Source organism: Desmodus rotundus, chromosome 2 (genome assembly GCF_022682495.2).
Source record: "Desmodus rotundus isolate HL8 chromosome 2, HLdesRot8A.1, whole genome shotgun sequence".
Lineage (NCBI taxonomy): Eukaryota > Metazoa > Chordata > Mammalia > Chiroptera > Phyllostomidae > Desmodus > Desmodus rotundus.
The window spans coordinates 3,368,960-3,386,153 of record NC_071388.1 but is presented as its reverse complement, the minus strand read 5'-3'; the positions used below and the strand labels follow the sequence as shown (position 1 = coordinate 3,386,153).

Here is a 17,194-nt window from a genome sequence, read left to right as displayed (position 1 = left end):
TCCTAATGACAACACCGAGACACCTATTGGCATTGTGCTCCCAATAAAGTCAGGAGAACCAGGGCTGGGCCCTAAAAATGGCACATGGGTCTCTAAATAAAGGGCTTTAATGTATTTTCTATTTAAGCCAGAAGGCCATGGGCTCCAACCCAAATTGAGATGGGCTCTGCTCCTTAAGTACCATTCTGGAGCAGTCGTTGAAATATTTATCTACTGCTCCAGCTTCCGTGTTTCTAAAGCAGCTCATTTTCTCGTAGCTCACTTCCAGAGGGGACCTGTCGCAGACCCCCCTGAGCTGGTAGGGGCGGCCCGAAGTAAAGGCGGGCCTTTTGCCAAGTCATGCCTATGTCACTCCTTGAGTGAGAATTATGAAGAACAACATTGTTTTTAAAACACACATCACAATTCAAAGATTGGCTTCTCCGTGCACCTGGTCAAGTTCTTGCCACCACCGCTCCCTCTCCTCATGGCCAAGGGCAAGTTGTTTAACCTCTTTCACCTTGAGGGGGTAGTAGTTCCAAATTTAATAGGATTATACAGAGGATTAAATGAGAGGTTGCCCAGGAAGCCCTGGCTGCAGTCCCTGGAGCTCAGAAGGAGCTCAGGAAATGTTAGAGGCCATTACCGTTGGTCCACTAAGATCTGCTCAGTCATCAGAACCCTATTAGCTAAACCGAGGCTCTCACTTTTGACAAATCAATCCCATGGCTTTCTCTGTTCTCATGGACTAGGAACACTCAGTGGACCCCCACAGTCAAACGACCTTGTCACTTGTCTTCAGGTAGTTGACCCCCAAACCTGGTAAAATCAAACACAGCCCAAACCCAGTGCCCTGGGGGGCTGTTGGTATCTGTTTAGGCTGGCCCTGATACGCAAAGTGATTTCCTGGACCCTCTAAGCCAGTATATAAACACTTATATGTTAGATTTCTTTTTTAGAAAATAGAGCCATATTTACTTTTCAAGTTCCAAAAATTTGTCTCAGAGGGGAATTTCATTTTTTTCAGGAATGCTGACTTATAGCACAAGTCAGGGTGCCCCCACCCTTCTGTTCAAAGCAAAATAAGCAGACCCCAGAAGAGGGAAGGTTCTCCTTTCACAGGTGGCTACTGAGGAGTTATTTCAGGTATGGGTACTTGGGACTTCAACATTGCAAAATCTTAAAAGTCAATGAAGAGAGGATCTTTTCCTACAGGGGTTTTTATTTATGGGGGTGGGGGGGGGGAGGTGAGGCTGTGTGGTAAGCTTCCGGTGGTCCAGCAGTTTCTAGATATCCATCACGCTTTCTTTGTTAGCTCCAGAGATTTCAAGCCTAGTAAAAAGCAAGACAGGACACCGCTCTCGCTGTGCCCATTCCCTCCGACGGACGTGGGGAGGCTGCGCAGTCGCTGCCTTGTACCGCTTCCCAGTCCGCCTCTGAATCTGTGTCTGATTTTACTCAGAACCCCAGGGCATTTAAATGTGAAGATGACAGACAGGACACCGAATAATGTTCTCATTACGGAAGTTTCTCCTTTGCTGCTCTGCCTTAAGGCAGTATCACATTTTCACTACAGGAACATCTTTCAGAGAGGCCGTGATTAATCCAACCTTTGTGCACTGTGATCAGGAAAAAAATGCACGTGTAGTTCATGCCGAATGGAAAATAAAACTTCCTTGTAACTTCACCTCCTTCTCATTCCCAGAACCCAAGGGGTTAACCTGAAGTCTTAATCCATTCCCCTCCAGCTGGGAAGGGAAGGGGGGAATCATTTCATTAACAAAATGGAAATTGCCAGCCTATATATGCCCGAGGCAAAAAGCAGAGCAATGAGTTTTCTTGTGAGCTTGGTTAGCGAGGGGGAAAAAATCTACATCTTGCGCTTCACTTCATGCCAGTGTTCACCCTGCCGGTGCTAAATAATGACCTCCAGACAAGTGGGTCAGTCCAGAGGGAGGGCCAGCCCAGGGGACCGGGCTGGGCTCACAGTCAGCCTAACCCTGGAGAGCCCCACCCAGGGCCGTGGCCAAAAGGGGACCCCCCCTGGCATCTTTGGTAAACTTCCTCCTTTCCCCCCTTGGAAGTCCACTGGGAGAAAGAGAGCTCCCAACTAAAGCAATAGTTCTATACAATTTTGGTAGTAAGGAAATAGACTTCATCTGGGGTATTTTCCTCTAAGAAATGGGATGCTCCCTAAATCGAGAACTTGACAATTACAGAACTTCTTAAAATTGAATGCTTTTGAAAAATTATTTTAAATCCATATTTATGTAAATATTTGCTGCGTGCCCATCCTCCCAGCTGAGCCTCGGGTGCTGTATTTCTTCAGGATGATTTGGATTTACCTTCAAGACACTTGTCTTCGTGGGCACTTGAATTGCTGAAGTAACCAGACAGGCCAGAGAAACAGAAGTGCTTCAGCGTCACTGAACGGCGGCGCCTGCTTGGCCAGTAGTTCAAGGATACCTGAACTACTTGCATCCGGGGCTCATTTGTCATCACATGTGGGCCACCCTCTGTTCCTCTGCTCTTGCTATTAAAAAAAGAAAAGAATAGGAAAGAAAAGGGAAAAAAAACCAGACCCTACTCTGCATAAATACTTAACAGAGAGCCTCCAGTTTTGTTTATGTGCGTAATCGCTTCTAATAACATAATATTTGGATACTGTCCATATATTGCCTTCATTGTACATATAGTAGAAACTGGGAATTAGCTAAGAGATCGTATTAATTTTTAGGTGTTTTGTTTAATTTTGTTAAAGAGCATTTTCATTTTTCCTCTCCACTTTTCAAGAAGATGTGAACTCTAGAATTGGCACCATTCATTCACTCAGAAAAGACAGCAAACTTTGCTTTGTGTTTTGGAAAGTAGATTTAAACTACAGCATTTGTCTAAGCAAGTCCAAATCAATCACATCAAAATATTTCAATCTAACGTAACCACAGCTTGATGGAGAAATACACAATGACGTTTCAAAAGAAGTCTCCACAAAAATGTTTAACATCCCATGTCATTGCATGGTACATTATTTATAAAAATGTGATTATTACTAAAACATCAATTACATGACATTGTTAATGTAATCTGAAAACATGTAAGCACTACAGTGCAGATCTTGGGATGTTTATGAAACTTAAAGAATGTAAGTATGGAATTATATGGAATTATCACTTCCATCGTTGCTGACTTTTTTAGTTACTTTTTGTTTCACACTACAACAAGAAATCCTGAAGCCTTTGTGGGGTATGGTAGTTCCAGGACCTCCCAGGAAAGCAGGGTAATGGTAGCCTTAGCCTGCCCTTCCACATAGAATCCTGCTTCCTACATTCGAAGACAGCAGGGTTCCTCCTCCTCCGAAGGGATTTGTCTCGTCTGCATGCCTGGGGAACACTCTGAAGCCAGCACCTGACGACCGATTAGTGAACTGACCAATTTGGATATTTCAGGAATTCCGTCACAGACAAACTAGACATCTTGCCCTCAGTTGTTAGGTAGATTTTCCATGTCCAAGACAGATGGGTGATTGAAGCCCAAGATTCAGCTCGAGCCTTTACAGTCCCTTTCTAAGGAATTCTGCTATGTTTGTGGGAAACTTCTTTGCAGTTTATTTGGGATGACAGATAGGAAAACTTTTTATTTCTGTGATGAAAGAAGGCACCAATTAGAGGTACTAAGAGTTTTAACAATAATAATGGAGAGTCTTACAGCTATTTATTCTAAGAACAAAGTAATTAAACTATGTTGTACATCCATATTTTTTAATTATCATTTTACAACACAATACATAATGAAACCTCACTATTAGAGAAAACAATTAGTGAAAGGCTGAACATTAATACTTTTAATTACTTATGGTAATAAAATATAGGTAACACTTATGAATCACTATTTGTCTCTAATCTCAATTTTATGCAAATTATAGAACAGAACAACAAAGCATTTGTTCTTTGTTCTCTACTGTGTTATTTCTTCTGAGAACTTGGGGTCCACGCTGTAACATAGACCAGAAGCTGCCTCGTTGAAATGGACTGCTACTGTGTTTTAGCTGGCAGACTGCTAGAAAATTGACATATTGAGTGGGTTTTGAAAAATCTATATGTTATTTTTCAAAATAAACCTATTCATAGGAATTGCTATTTGAGAATGAGTATCATTTAACCATATTGCAACTCTATTTTGAAATCATGGCTATTAAAAAGGAGCCTTTTATCCTAATCTGTGTGTTTATATGGGTTTCATAGAAAACTAGCTTTGCTGGAAAAGAAAGGAGTGAGAGATGCTTTCAGAGCTCCAAGAGACCCGGGCACTGTAGCCTGGGCTGAGCCAGCGGGGCTGGTAAACTGCCAGTGGAAACGAACAGTGCGTGGGGCCGACCTGTGGCGCATTCGTGGCTGGGACAGTGCATTCGTGGAGATGACAGTGGTTAGTTCAGTCGTGGTCTCTGTGTATGCGTGTCCTTCTGCCTCTGAGGCAGTCCAGCACTGCTGTAACCAGAACCCTGAACTTGGCTTAGGACAGCTCAGAGGGGAAAGTATGAGTCAAGAAATAGGTTGCTGAATGACCTTTACTAACAGCAGGTGAAACGCAGGGCTTGCACATGGCAGAATAGTAGCGGAATCGCTACTGGGGTGAGCTGTGCTTTGAGTGGTCCCTCTAGAGCTGCACAGTCCAACCGCAGCCCCGAGCCACGGGTGACTGTCGAGAGCTCAGAATGGGGCCACATGGAATGGAGAAGTGCGGTAAATGTCAGATACACACAGGACTTGGAAGGCTTACCACAAAAAAAAAAGTAAAATATCTCCATAATTTTATATGGATTACATGCTGAAATGGAAATGTGTGGATATATTGAGTTAAATGGATGAAAATATAGGACTAAAATTAATTTCGCTCATTTCTCTTTATGTTTTCAAAGCGGCCCCTAGAAACGGTGACATGAGCAGGCAGGGCTCGCATTCCGTGTCCAGTGGGCAGCAGTGCCCTGGGACAGGAAAGAGTGGCCACCGGGCTCACTTGCCAGAGTCTGGCAAAGCCACCTGCCTGATGACGGGGACCGTTTTGCAAGGCGTTTCAGCTCACTGGCGACAGCCGCGCACTCCGGAGACAAACGTGCATGGGTTGGGCTGGGCCGATGGCGGCACCGCGGTTTCTTGATCTGTACAGTGAAGGAATAGTGACAGGCTGTCTGTGCGAGAGGGTTAAATGGGACGTTCCGGGTAAATGTGAGGTCTGAGCAAGGGTGCACCGGGCTGCAATAAAAAAAAATATATTGTAGACCGAGTGGCTTCAGAAACAGAAGTTCATTTTCTCCCGGTCTGGAGGTCTGAGATCAGGATGCCAGCGTGGTCAGGTGAGGCTTGAGACCTTCCTGGCTTGCTGTGTGTTCTCAGGGCAGAGAAAGTGAGGAAGAAAAAGAAAGCTCTCAGGTCTCTTGTTATAAGGGCACTAATCCCATCGTGAGCGCCCCATCCTCACACTCTCACCTAGATCAAATACCCCCAAAAGGCCTCACCTTCTCACTCGTCACACTGGGGGTTAGGACTTTAACATATGAGTGTGTGAGGGGCCACATTCAGTTTAAAAGTCCAATCAGAGATAGCAACTTGGCATGTTGTTTATGAAAACCTCTCAGACACCACCGTCTAGTGTGTGTGGTGCACAAGTTTTGCTGAGGACTGAGCAGCTGCCCTTGGTTCTTGAACCACCAGCTGCAGCATCACTGGGAGCCTGTGGGGAGTACAGGATCTCGGGCTCCACCCCAAACCTACTGCATCAGAATCCACCCTGAACCAGGCCCCCAGGGCTCCAGAAACGCATGCTGCTCATGCAGTGCTGCCTGGGGGTTCGGAGAGGAGCCAGGCAGCCTTGTGGGCAAGACGTTCCAATGTAGTGTCTATGTGGCAGTGTAGGGGGCGGGAGTGAGTCTCTGAGCTAGAGCAAGGAGTCAGGCAGACGGGGATCAAAATAACAGTTTTATCGCTGATAGGACTTTTGGAGGCCATGGTTTAGGTACGTGGCCTTCTGGCACTGGACCAGGGAAATGGGCTTGATCATCAGCCCACAGGTAGTGTCTCCCCAGAATGATAAGCAGTGGGGAAGGCATTCACCTAAGGCACAGGATCCTACCCCCTCCAAGATGGGGACAGGGAGGGTACCCCTTAATCCTTCAGGGCTGTGCTAAAGAGCTTGACCTGAATCCAGGATGCACAGAGAATCTCAGATGTGACCGAATCTGCCGACCATGGTGTGGAAGATGAACCCAAAAGTACCATAGGAAATGAATGGAAACCCCTTTGCAGGAGACCAGGCGAGACACTGTGAGAGCTTGTACCTGAATGATGGCGACAGGGATGGAAAGGGGGGATGGATTACAACAAAAAGACCCCAAAAAGAGGACTTGGCAACAGATTGGGTGAGGCCACAGATGAGTCCCAGATCCACGTCTGAAACCTGGGCGGATAACGGGGAGAGTGAGCTGCTCTGAGACACGGCTGATGGGTGTGACGGTCAGTTAAATGCACGGCACCAATGTTCACGTGTTCATTTGCTCACGTGCCTTCCCTCTGACACACACTCGTGCGTCACGGCTGGGCCCTGCTCCCCTGCCCCGGCGACCCTTTCCTGGCCTCCATCAGGCACCTACCTACCTCGTCTTCCCCACATCCCATTCACTTTCCTGTCCTCCGTGCCACCAACTGTCTTCTGACAGGTCCCCATGGCTCTCCTGTGGGCAAAGGTAATGCAGTCTTTTCGGTCCTCTTCCTCATGGCCTTGGCCTTGGAAACAGCCTTTCCTCTCAAAGCCCCTATCTTCCTGGGTGTTTAAGGCCCTATTTTCTCGTCTCCTCAGTCGTCCCCTCTCCTTCTGACCATTCCTTATGTTGATGACCTGATACTCTGTCAGCGTTGCTCCGTCCACAGGCACATTCCCTAGACAGTCTGGAACTCGGGCAGGTACGTGAGGACCCTCAGCTACTCTAGACCCCTGCACCAGACCCCTGGCTGTCCCATCTGCACCTGCAGTTCCATTATGCACATCCCAGCTGAACCTGGCATCCCCTCCACCCCTCCTCGTCCAGCCCTAACTGCTATGGACTGCACCTGGGCCTCAGGCGGGGGTCCTCGCCTCTGGCCATCCCCTCCCCCCTCCCTTCTTCATGTTTCCACCTTAATAGACACTCCCGATGCTTGTCTGACCCCTGCAGCAGCTGTCTCCCCCCACGTCACCCACACCCCCCCAACAGATTTCTTTTCCTGAGACATGTGCGAGTCCCGTTTCCCAGATGTCAGGGCTCTCATAGAGCCTGTTGCCCTCAGGTTGACGTCCGGGTGTCTTCAGGTTGTGGAGGCTGTGTGTGATCCGTCCATGCTCCTGTCTGCCTGTGCTGTGTCCTGTGTGAGCTGCCACTCCCCCGCCCGTCCCAAACCCACGCTCCGACTCTACCAGGCTGACATGCGGACCTGTTTCCCAAGTTCAGGACTTTCTCAGGCTGATCCCTCAGCCCAGGGCAGTTCTCCTCCAGCTCCTTCCCACCGAGCTAGGCCCTTCCTTCAACCTCCCAGCCACCTGGTCAAAGTCTGCCCCACCCCCAAGATTCAAATCGGGTATCACCTGGACTAGGAAGGCAGTCTCTCCCAAGCCCATCAGGTGTCCCCTCCCACCACCACCCTGGCCCCTGCACCTGTGTGTCCATCAGCGGCCGCGACACCCATGAGCCTAGCACCCTGCCTGGTACACAGGAAGCACCAGAGGGGTGCTGAGGGAGGCAGATCGAATAGTCCATGTCTGGGAATGCCCTCAAGACGCCATTTGGGAAGAGTGGAGGTAGGAAAAGAATAGCGATCCATGTTACAGATTTACTATGGGTCCAAAAGCCTCTCAGACCTCCACTGGCTCCTCAAACTCTGTGGACAGCCACAAATAAAACTTCAGGACATGACTCCTGGAGATCTGTGATTTGCATGGTGAGGAATTTCAGGGATATTTTCTGATGGAGACTGAGATGGGGGTGGGGGGAAGATAAAAGTGAAAGATGAAATCACAGCTTAACTTTTCTGAACTCCACAAAGGACATCCCTAAAAATACATAGTTGTGGTCAAAAAGAAACATAGCTCCCCATGTGTGCAGCCCCATGTGTGGACACGCGTGTGTGCGCGTGTGCATAGAGATGAAGAGTGAAGCGACCTCGTCAGGTTTCCTGAATTCTCCAAGTGTGAGGTTCCTTCTCCGTAAAAAAAAAACGGTGTTGCTGTGAGGACTGGCTCAGGCCAGGCACGTAGAAGCATTTTGCGGTTGCCTGGCACAGAGCCGCATCCAAGGAGAGAGAGGGAGCGTGAAGGACAGACAGGGAGGGGGAGAGGGAGCTAGAGGAAGAGCAGCCGCAGCTGCTCTGGCAGGAGCACGCACACCTCCCCTCTCTTCCAGCTCAGGTTCCAGCACCTTTAACAGCTTCTTGGGCAAATCACTGCAAATCTCCGCAGTTGCTGCTCCACCCAGGGATACCTGTCCCCTTCCCCACCCCTCCCTCTCTCCCTCCCTCCAACAGCTTACTGACCTGACCACTGACACCGGACAAACTAAGAGAACTGTCAACAGACCGTATGCACACCTTTCAAAATCTACTCACTTTCACCTTCTTTAGGTTAAAAAAATATCTTGGCTTTTCGCTCAGAATCACTGAAATATTAGGTGCATGGAGAAAACACTTCTCTTTCACTCTGCTCCTTCTGTTTCTCACCCTTGGACGGGGAAAGACTTCTTGGGGTCTGTACGGAAAGGTTCCCAGGACGGCTGGTTGGGCTAGGTGTCTTCACCATAAATTCAGCTGCCTAGTCTGTGTCATTGGTGTGGATCTCTGGCCCGAACCCTGCCTGTTGAACTGAACTTACTATCTTCAGGGAACATTTGTTACTTTCTACCTTACCATTCATAATTAGTACAAATGATTCTCTCCCTGTCCTGATTTTTTTTTAATCTTTATGGAGTCATTTTAGGTACGTGTCAACCAAAGTCTTTTTTTTTCCAGGCTGCTCCCTTGACACTATCCATATTTAATTCCTTTAATCTTTCAGCACAGGGCAGGCCTTCTCAGAACCCCTTATTATTTTAGCTGCTTTTCAGCTTTGGCAAAAACGTAAGACGAGGGAGCTGCCAATCTTGTTCTCCTGCCTATTTAAACAGCGTCTGGAAATCTGAAATAATTACCTCCTTTCTTCGTTTTAAAGGTTTTTAAAAGCTGTATCACATGAACATTATGCAGTGGGGTTGAAAGCTCTGAATCTGCAGTATTTGAAATGCTCGGATTCTGAGGCTTTGAGAAACGGTGTTTCCTCCAGGTTCATCACTGAATGCTGAGCATTATCAACATGTAGGGCTGATGGCGTCATTTCAAACTCAGAACATGGCATGTAGATATTCAAGGGAAAGAGAAATAGCTTCCCAAGGCTTTCCTTAATGGATTTAGCTATAACTGTACATGCAGCAGTGTATAGAAAGTGATGCATATTTGGAAGTTATCATATGAGAGTTATTTTCAGTGATAATTGATATCATCTGTTATTTCAAGAAGGAGAGATTTCAATACAAATAATCAGCCCTCCTAACAAAGGGAAAGGAAAAGCAAGCAGAGAAGGAAGATCTCTAAAATGCCCTATTGCTGCAAGTGGGTGATTTAGCCTCTGCCCTATCACAGATTTGTAAATGTCTTCGCATAATTTCACCTTGCCTTCTGAGTCATTCCCCTACACCCTCCGAATGTGCTTGTAATGTTCATTACATAAGTCACAGGTGACTCTACGAACGATAAAGGGTCAGCATCAGCCGGCAGGGGAGAACACTGGCTGAAGGCACATGAATCATGTGCCTGTGTAGCAGTTCATTTTTATCTGCTGATTTACTGTTTTAAGCAATTTCTGTGCCAAAGCTGGACAACGTGCTATAAAAAATCTCCAGTCCTAAAAAATGTGAGAGGAAATAAGCTAACAAAAAAAATTAGAGGGGGAATGTAGGTTTTATATTTGCATTTACTGCAATTAGAATGAAATTCACCATTGATCAACTTGGGGTAAGCTGTCAGCACAGCCATTTGATTATTTTTATTTTTTTCCTTTCTGTTCTTTCAGAATGTGTCCACGGAATGAATCCATCTAGAGATGTTCACGGTATGTTAGATTCCCAATTATACTTCCATAAAATACGCACATTCGTATATATGCACATATATGATTTGTTCTACGTATCCTATAAATAACATATGATATAAACTAGCCAAATAATGAAGGCTTTTTTTTTTTGCTGATTCAAAAATACGTAAAAGCTGTGTTCTGTATTGTAATTGTCCAACCATATAAAACATTCCAAGGAGCCCTTAAATGCCGGCCTCAGCGCTGCAGCACCTACCGCGGGTACAAGCTGCTGGGATTCGAAGACTCTATATGAGTCTAAAAAAAACACAGAGCTTGGCTTCTGCATGTTAGAACCCAGTTTATTACCTTTGCTATGGACGTGGCAATGCCTTCTCTTTATGAGGGTAAAATGTTTACTAAGCATCCCTACCTTTGCAGAAGGTTAGTTTTGAAAGTTTCTCAGCTTTGCCACTTTCCAGCTACACAACCGAGTTAGGCAGGTGAAGTGAAATACGCACCAGCCCTGGTATCCCATGGAAACAGTCACATGGAGGAGGATGTAGTGGAAGAACTAAGGAATTAGATTTCAAAAGGGAAATCATCTCAAAGCCACTTCAGAGGAAGAAGAAAAAATGTTTAATTAAATCCCAGGGATGAAAGCTGGACGGTGTGTGTGGCAGGTGACTCGCTGTACACGGTCACTAGGTCCTCTTCTTCTCAGGGGCTCTTCCCTGTGACACGGGTACCAGCTGCAGGACGGGGGCTCAGGACCACTAACAACATATGTTCTCTGATTTTTATTTCCATTTAAATGGTACTGGAAATAGAAATAATTCTTTTTAGAAATAGTAAATTTTTAGAAATGTAATTTTAGAAATATTTTTTGCTCACAGGGGGATTTTGACTTGAAGACTGGTGAAGATTCAAATCCCACCTTCACCCATATTTTGTTTCTGAGAGGATTTTGAAAAGGAAAAAAGTAAAATATTTAGATATTTTCTGAGACCATGTATAGTTACACATTTATCTAAAGTTATGCAAGAAAAAAATGTCAAAGACCTGTTACTGTTTTCCAGGGAAATTATTTTCCTTTCAACTAACCAAACTCTACTTCTAAAATTCACTCTGAAAACTTACATTCCATTCCTGTTATGAGCCTTTCTGACATGTCCCCTGTGGAGCAAACTGGGAAGAATCTGTCATAGCGCATCCGCCCAACACACCGCTTCTTTGTATTTTTACTTTCTAAGAAGACAAAAGTAAAGGTCAGGGTTATCCCAGGGGCACACTGGGAGCGAATGTGGCGATGTCTCCTTTCCTTTCTCCCTTGGGGAGGCAGAGGAGGGACGTTCCATATTGCCGCTGAAGTGAGCGCTCTGGGTGGAAAGGATGTCTTCATTTCCTACACGATGTTACTGAATTTTATAAGCTCCATAAAAAGCCCTTCACGCTAAGGGGTCCCCGGTGCACCTAAATTGAGTCCAATGCTGACTGCTTTCCATTCATTTTGGTTCCTGGATAAGGAAGTTTGTTTCTGGCTTTCAGGTGCGCGGCTGCCTGCGCACGTCCCGGGAACCCCAAGCGCCCGGCGGGATTTAGAATAAATCAGCAAAGGCTCTTCCTTGCTATCACCGTCCTCCTCGGCGTTGGAATTTGGGGTGCACTTATTGGTTGAGACTCTTGGCTCAGTAGTGCCCACGGTGCTGCCCTTGAAAGGCAACACTTGGACCATCTATCGCAGAGCCTCCCTTCGTCCTCGGGACGGGAACTTGACGCCCGTGCGGAGGCTGCTGCCGAGTGCCCAACCCGCAGCCCCTCGCGGGGTTTAGGGTTTCAAACCGCCTGAGCCCGGGAGGAGCCCTCTCTGACCTTTCCTAGGCGCAGGTTACCCCAATCCGCTCTCTCCCCCTTATCGGAGCCCATTTTTGCCTCCCTCGCACTCCTGAGCCGCACCCCGCACCCGCGGGGGTCCCTGGGGATGTACCTGCGGGCGGCCCCAGAAGCGTTTGCTGGGCTCCGGGGGAAATGCACGTGGGCCCAGACAATAGGTTTTTCTTCTCGCCGGGAAGTCGCCCCTGAGCGGGCGGCGGGGTTTGGTGACTGTGCAGTATTTGGAATCACTCGGCCCACGTGGAGAGCGGACATTTGGGGGTCTTTACATTTCTTATGGGGCGCCTTCAAAATCATTTTTAAAGAAAAATACAATAGACTTTTCTGAGACCCAGTAACACAAACAAAATACAGCTGGGTGCTGTCAGTTCCGGAGTATCCCTGGCTTTCCAGTGACGAGTAAGGGGAAGGGCCCACCTGGGGAGAAGCGAGGGAGGCAGAAGGTTGTCGGGGACGCCCGGAGCATTGACCGCCTGAGAGTGGCCGACCGCCCCGGCCTGCAAAGGGGTTTCGGTAAAAGACCCCGATGCGGGCCAGTCGGACAGCAGGGACCCCTGCCCGAGGATTCCTGCACCACCAGCTCCGCCGCCGGAGTCGCGGGAACGGGACGCGACTGCTCAGTCTAGCTCCCTTGCCTGTTTCCTGTAGATTCTCCCCAAACTGAAGTTCTTACAAGATCGACCCAAAGGCCTCGAGGAGGGCCGGCGGAACCCGGCGCCGTCGGGGGCGTTCCCGGGCGCACAGAGGCTGCGGGGTGTCCGGGGCTGCGAGCGAGGGCGGCTGCTGCCCCCTGGCGACCACATGTGGCCCCTGGTGCTGTCTTCTGCCCGCTCGGCGCAGCGCGCCTGGCCTTGCTGGTCCAGGGGCTAGAGAAGCAGCCTGGGCGGCCACCACGGCCCCTGCCTCGGTCAGGCTGGCGCGGGAGGCAGAGCTGAGGAGAGTGCGGGGAGGCAGCAGCACACCCCCGCGGACGGGCGGCTGAGGAGAGTGCGGGGAGGCAGCAGCACACCCCCGCCAGCCGCCCGTCCGCGGGGTGTGGGAGGGGGTAAAGGCGGATGCAGGGAGGGGCCCCCGGGGGCCGGGTGAGGGACCCCTTCCCCAGGAAGCTGAAGTTGAAGTTGAGGGTCCCGTGGGGCAGGTGGGGACGGGCTTCGAGTGAGCGCCCTACTAGGAGGTGAGGGACCCCCGTGGAGGGGGGAAGGACCCTCGGTGCCGGGGACGACGCTCCGGGGCGGGTCCCCAGGCTACGCGCAAATGCCTGCGGCTCCGGGCACCACGAACGGGAAGTTCCCGCCCGTGCGCAAAGCCGGGGTGGGTTAGGCACCGGGGCCGCGCGCGCAGGGCGGGGAGAGGAGCCGGGCTGTTTCCGGGGTGCCGTAGGTGGGTGCGGTGCTCGAGCGACCCCGGCCCAGCAGGAGCTTTCGTCCCGCCGCTCCGAGGACCGGGAGCGAGCCCAGCAGATGCTTTCAACTTTCCTTCCAGTAGCAAGTTCTCTGGGGTCTTTTCTACTGGGAAACCCCTTTGCTGGCCGCTAAGCACCCTCAGCCGGAGCGAGGCGCGCTGCCTAATTAAGCCGCGGCCCAGACGCGGCGAAAACACCAATTAAAGAAAACAAGCCAAGAGAGAAAACTAAAAACACAAAAACCATTTTGTGGAGACCGAGAACCGTCTGGCCTCATTAAATGAATCAGCGCCACTCCACCGCTGCCAACCGGGCCTTGGGGCCGCGCACAGCAACTCTCCGGCCGGGCCCTCGGCCCTCCGGTCCCATCGTGGTAGAATCGCACCCACGCCGGGAACGCGGAGGCTTGGCCGTGGGCACCCGCGCAGGGGCTGGAGCTGCCTGGAGGCTCCGGTCCCGGGAGCTTCGTGGAAGCTCCGCTTTATCTCCAGGGTGCGCGGGGCGTCTCCCTCTTGCTGGTCTCCGGGCTGGGCCGCTCCGGGCGCAGCTCCCCGCCCAAGTCCTCCCGGCCGGCCAGCCTCTTCTTCTTCCATCCACCTCCTCGGTCCCTGGACCGCTGCCACCCGTGGCGCCGCTGCGCACTGCAACCCCAGGGACCATGGCCGCACAACCCAGCGTAGGTGAAAAGCCGCAGGGCCGAGGTCTGCAGCGGGGCGGGGCCTCGGGGAGCGCGTGAGCCTTTGCGTGTGTGCTTGGATGCGGGTGCGCGGGGAGCGCGGGATGGCCGCCGCGGCCGCTGACTCTCCACCCCGGCCGCGTACAGTAGCGCGCGGCGGCGGGGGGGCGGAGGGGTGTGCGGGCCAAATCAGGAGCCCGCGGCGGCGAGCCGCGCCCTAGTTGATACCGGAAAGGCCTGTGATTGGCCCGCGGCCGCCCTATGCAAACGAGCTGAGGGAATGGAATTCCTCGGGCCGGGCTTACAGTAAAAGCACGTTCATTTCCAGGCACTCTCATTCATAGAGCCAGCGGGCGCAGGCGGGACGGGCGCCCCGCGGCCGGACCCAGCCAGGGCACCACGCTGCCCGGCCCTGCGCCGGCAGGCACCTCTTCCCGGGGCTCCTGGGTACGCTAGAAGAAAGTCAACCTTTGCTGCTTCTCCTTGACCTGCGTTGGAGCTTCGATTTTTTTTTTTTTTCCTTTCTTTCTCACTTTTGAATGAACTGGTTTCTTGGCTGGATGGTTCAGCTTCTTTCCTGGCTGTGAACTTTTCCCCGGTTGTTTCCTTTGACAACTGCAGGAGAAAGCGCGCTGTGTTTCGAAGCGAGCCGCGAAGTTGCCTGTGCGTGGCAGTGTGCATGGGAGTGTTTGCGTGGGTAACTCGAGCGGCCGCGTCTGCTTAGATCCGCGCTGCGGTGCCTCCTCGGAAGGCCCGCTCCACCTGCTGCGGTTACACGGTGATCGTGGGTATTGGCTGGTCCCGGTAGTTAACCAACCGGCGCTGGGGCGACGTTGGAGGAAGATCATCTCGCTACTGCCCAAGTCTGAGCTGACTCACGGAGTCCGTGTAGACTGTGGCTGGCTTCGGGAGAGTGCGTGTCTGCGTGCGTGTGACTCGGCTTCTGCTCAGCTGCCACCAAACCACAGGATCAGCCACAAACTTAACCAACACCCCCAAACCCGAGTTCTCAGATGTGGAGAGCTGTACCCTGTCATCAACTTGGACTTTTTTTTTTTAATTAGCTTTTCTTTGAAAAGCTGAATTTGATGAACTGAGCATTCTGCCAGAACTTATTGAGAGACCATGACAAGTATTTCTAGCCTAGCCCTTCTCCAACTACTGAAGCTGATTTTCAAGGCTACTTAAAAAAAAAAAAAAACTGCAGCGAACATTAATGGATTTCTGTTGTGTTTAAATTCTCTACAGATTGTATTGTAAATATTTTATGAAGTAGAGCATATGTATATATATTTATATGTGTATGTATATGCACATACATTAGTAGCAGGACCTTTGGAAGTCGCAGTTCTTGCTTTTGAGGACCGAAGCCAGCTTTGCATGATCAAAGTGGCCGTGGATGTGGAAGACAAACCTGTATTTTTTGTGGTGTTGGGGCTTTAGACAAACTCACCTGGAAAAACTGACAGGCGATTGACGACTGGAACTTCCCAATTCTGTGTTTGCTGGTCCTTTTTCTCTCCGCATAAATATTTTAGGAGGTGTATGGGAATTTAGCCTCCCGGAACTTTTGTAGCAGCCAAGGACTGAACTTAAACTCTCAAAGCAAGAATCGGAAGAAGACGGTCTCCCTTGGCACTTGGCTTTGGATCCTGGTCGCCCACTTTTTAAAGCACTAAGCGGTCGGATGCCGGGAGCCCTGCGGGGGTCGGAGGCCCATCGGTGTAACTAGAACTTTCTCCCTCCTGGACAGCTAGTAACTTAAGTCAGCCCCCTCCCCCAAATCCCCCGCAGCAATAAAGGCCCCTGAACTTGTATGTTGGTCTCCGGGGAGCTGCTTGTTGAAGATCCGCGCCCCTGTCGCCCTCTGGTAGGAGCTGTTTGCAGGGTCCTAACTCAACCGGCTTGTTGTGATGCGTATCCCCGTAGATGCCAGCACGAGCCGCCGCTTCACGCCGCCTTCCACCGCGCTGAGCCCGGGCAAGATGAGCGAGGCGCTGCCGCTGGGCGCCCCGGACGCGGGCGCCGCCTTGGCCGGCAAGCTGAGGAGCGCGGACCGCAGCATGGTGGAGGTGCTGGCCGACCACCCGGGCGAGCTGGTGCGCACCGACAGCCCCAACTTCCTCTGCTCCGTGCTGCCCACGCACTGGCGCTGCAACAAGACTCTGCCCATCGCTTTCAAGGTACTCGGGCCGGAGCGGGTGGCGGGAGGACGGGCGGAGGCCGGGGCGATCCGGGAGGCCGGTGGCCAGGCGGGCGGGTCCGGCCCCTAGCCCATCCCCTGGCGCTCGGGAGACGGGGGATGCTCCGTTGCCGTGGCGACCCTCAAAGGGACCCGCCTCGGCCCATCGGGGCTCCCTCCGAAGAGGACTTCGAAATTCAGGATGGCCCCAAAGACATCCACGGAGGGCTGGCGGAGACCTCCCTCGCGGGGGTCTTTAGCTTTGAAACGAAGTAGGAAACGTGATAACCCGGTGGGGACCTGGCTGACTGCTCCCCAGGCTTCTCTCTCCACCGCGGGCTCAGCACCCAAACCATTCCGCCTCCTTTCGATGGAGCGTGGGGAAATAAAATACTTTCCTGCCTTCGGGTCGGCGAAAAGATTCTGACCAGAACTGTCAGGGTTCTCCTCCCCCCGCACCCCCCCCCGCATCCCCCGCACCCCTTTAATACCCCGGTAGGAATTAGCATGCCCGAGTCTACCGCGGGCGCAGTTTGCAAAAGTTTTCGAAGCAGACCTCTAGCCCGACCCTGCCCGAAGCCGCAAGTAGTGACTCCGGGTTTTTTTTGCCCGGAACCCTTCCGAACCTGCTCGCCGGCTCACCTAGATTAAGCCCAGCCCCGCGCAGCGAAGGGTGGCCGGGCTGCGTTTCGGGATCCGGGGTCTAATCCCCCAGGTCTGTGTCCGAGGGCCGGGCGGCGGCGTGGACCAAGCAACTCCAGCTGAGCCGCCCAAACCCGATTGTTGCCCTCGCTTTCAGCTGCTTTTAAAAACCTTGGCCTTCAACGGGGACATATAAACAACCCGGGGAGGTTTTAAACAACCACGGCACCACTCTGGCAGCGAACAGCAGGAATTTAATTTCGGCCGTAGGGATTCTGCTCTTCTGTCTGGGGTGGGG

At 51.1% G+C, this 17,194-nt stretch overlaps 1 protein-coding gene and 1 long non-coding RNA gene across 5 annotated transcripts in view; one reads left to right on the top strand and one right to left on the bottom strand.

The window, feature by feature from the left end:
• RUNX1 (RUNX family transcription factor 1) overlaps positions 1–17,194 on the top strand; it is a 210,206-nt gene that overhangs the window by 109,550 nt on the left and 83,462 nt on the right. For 2 of the 3 annotated variants that reach the window (XM_053916885.1, XM_053916875.1), the window contains exons 3-4: positions 10,102–10,140; positions 16,002–16,255. In XM_053916885.1, the coding sequence (XP_053772860.1) occupies positions 10,102–10,140; positions 16,002–16,255 (293 nt within the window). The remainder of the gene's footprint in view (positions 1–10,101; positions 10,141–16,001; positions 16,256–17,194) is intronic. The other variant, XM_053916882.1, reaches the window with a different exon arrangement.
• LOC112305686 (uncharacterized) lies at positions 10,722–17,049 on the bottom strand. Of its 2 annotated transcripts, XR_008425972.2 has the most exons (3): positions 16,897–17,049; positions 11,242–11,349; positions 10,722–10,921 (listed from the first exon to the last, which is right to left on the bottom strand). It is a non-coding gene; the product is annotated as an uncharacterized lncRNA (long non-coding RNA). The 2 variants fall into 2 exon arrangements; XR_006655468.3 differs by lacking the exon at positions 16,897–17,049 and having other exon boundaries at positions 11,242–11,625.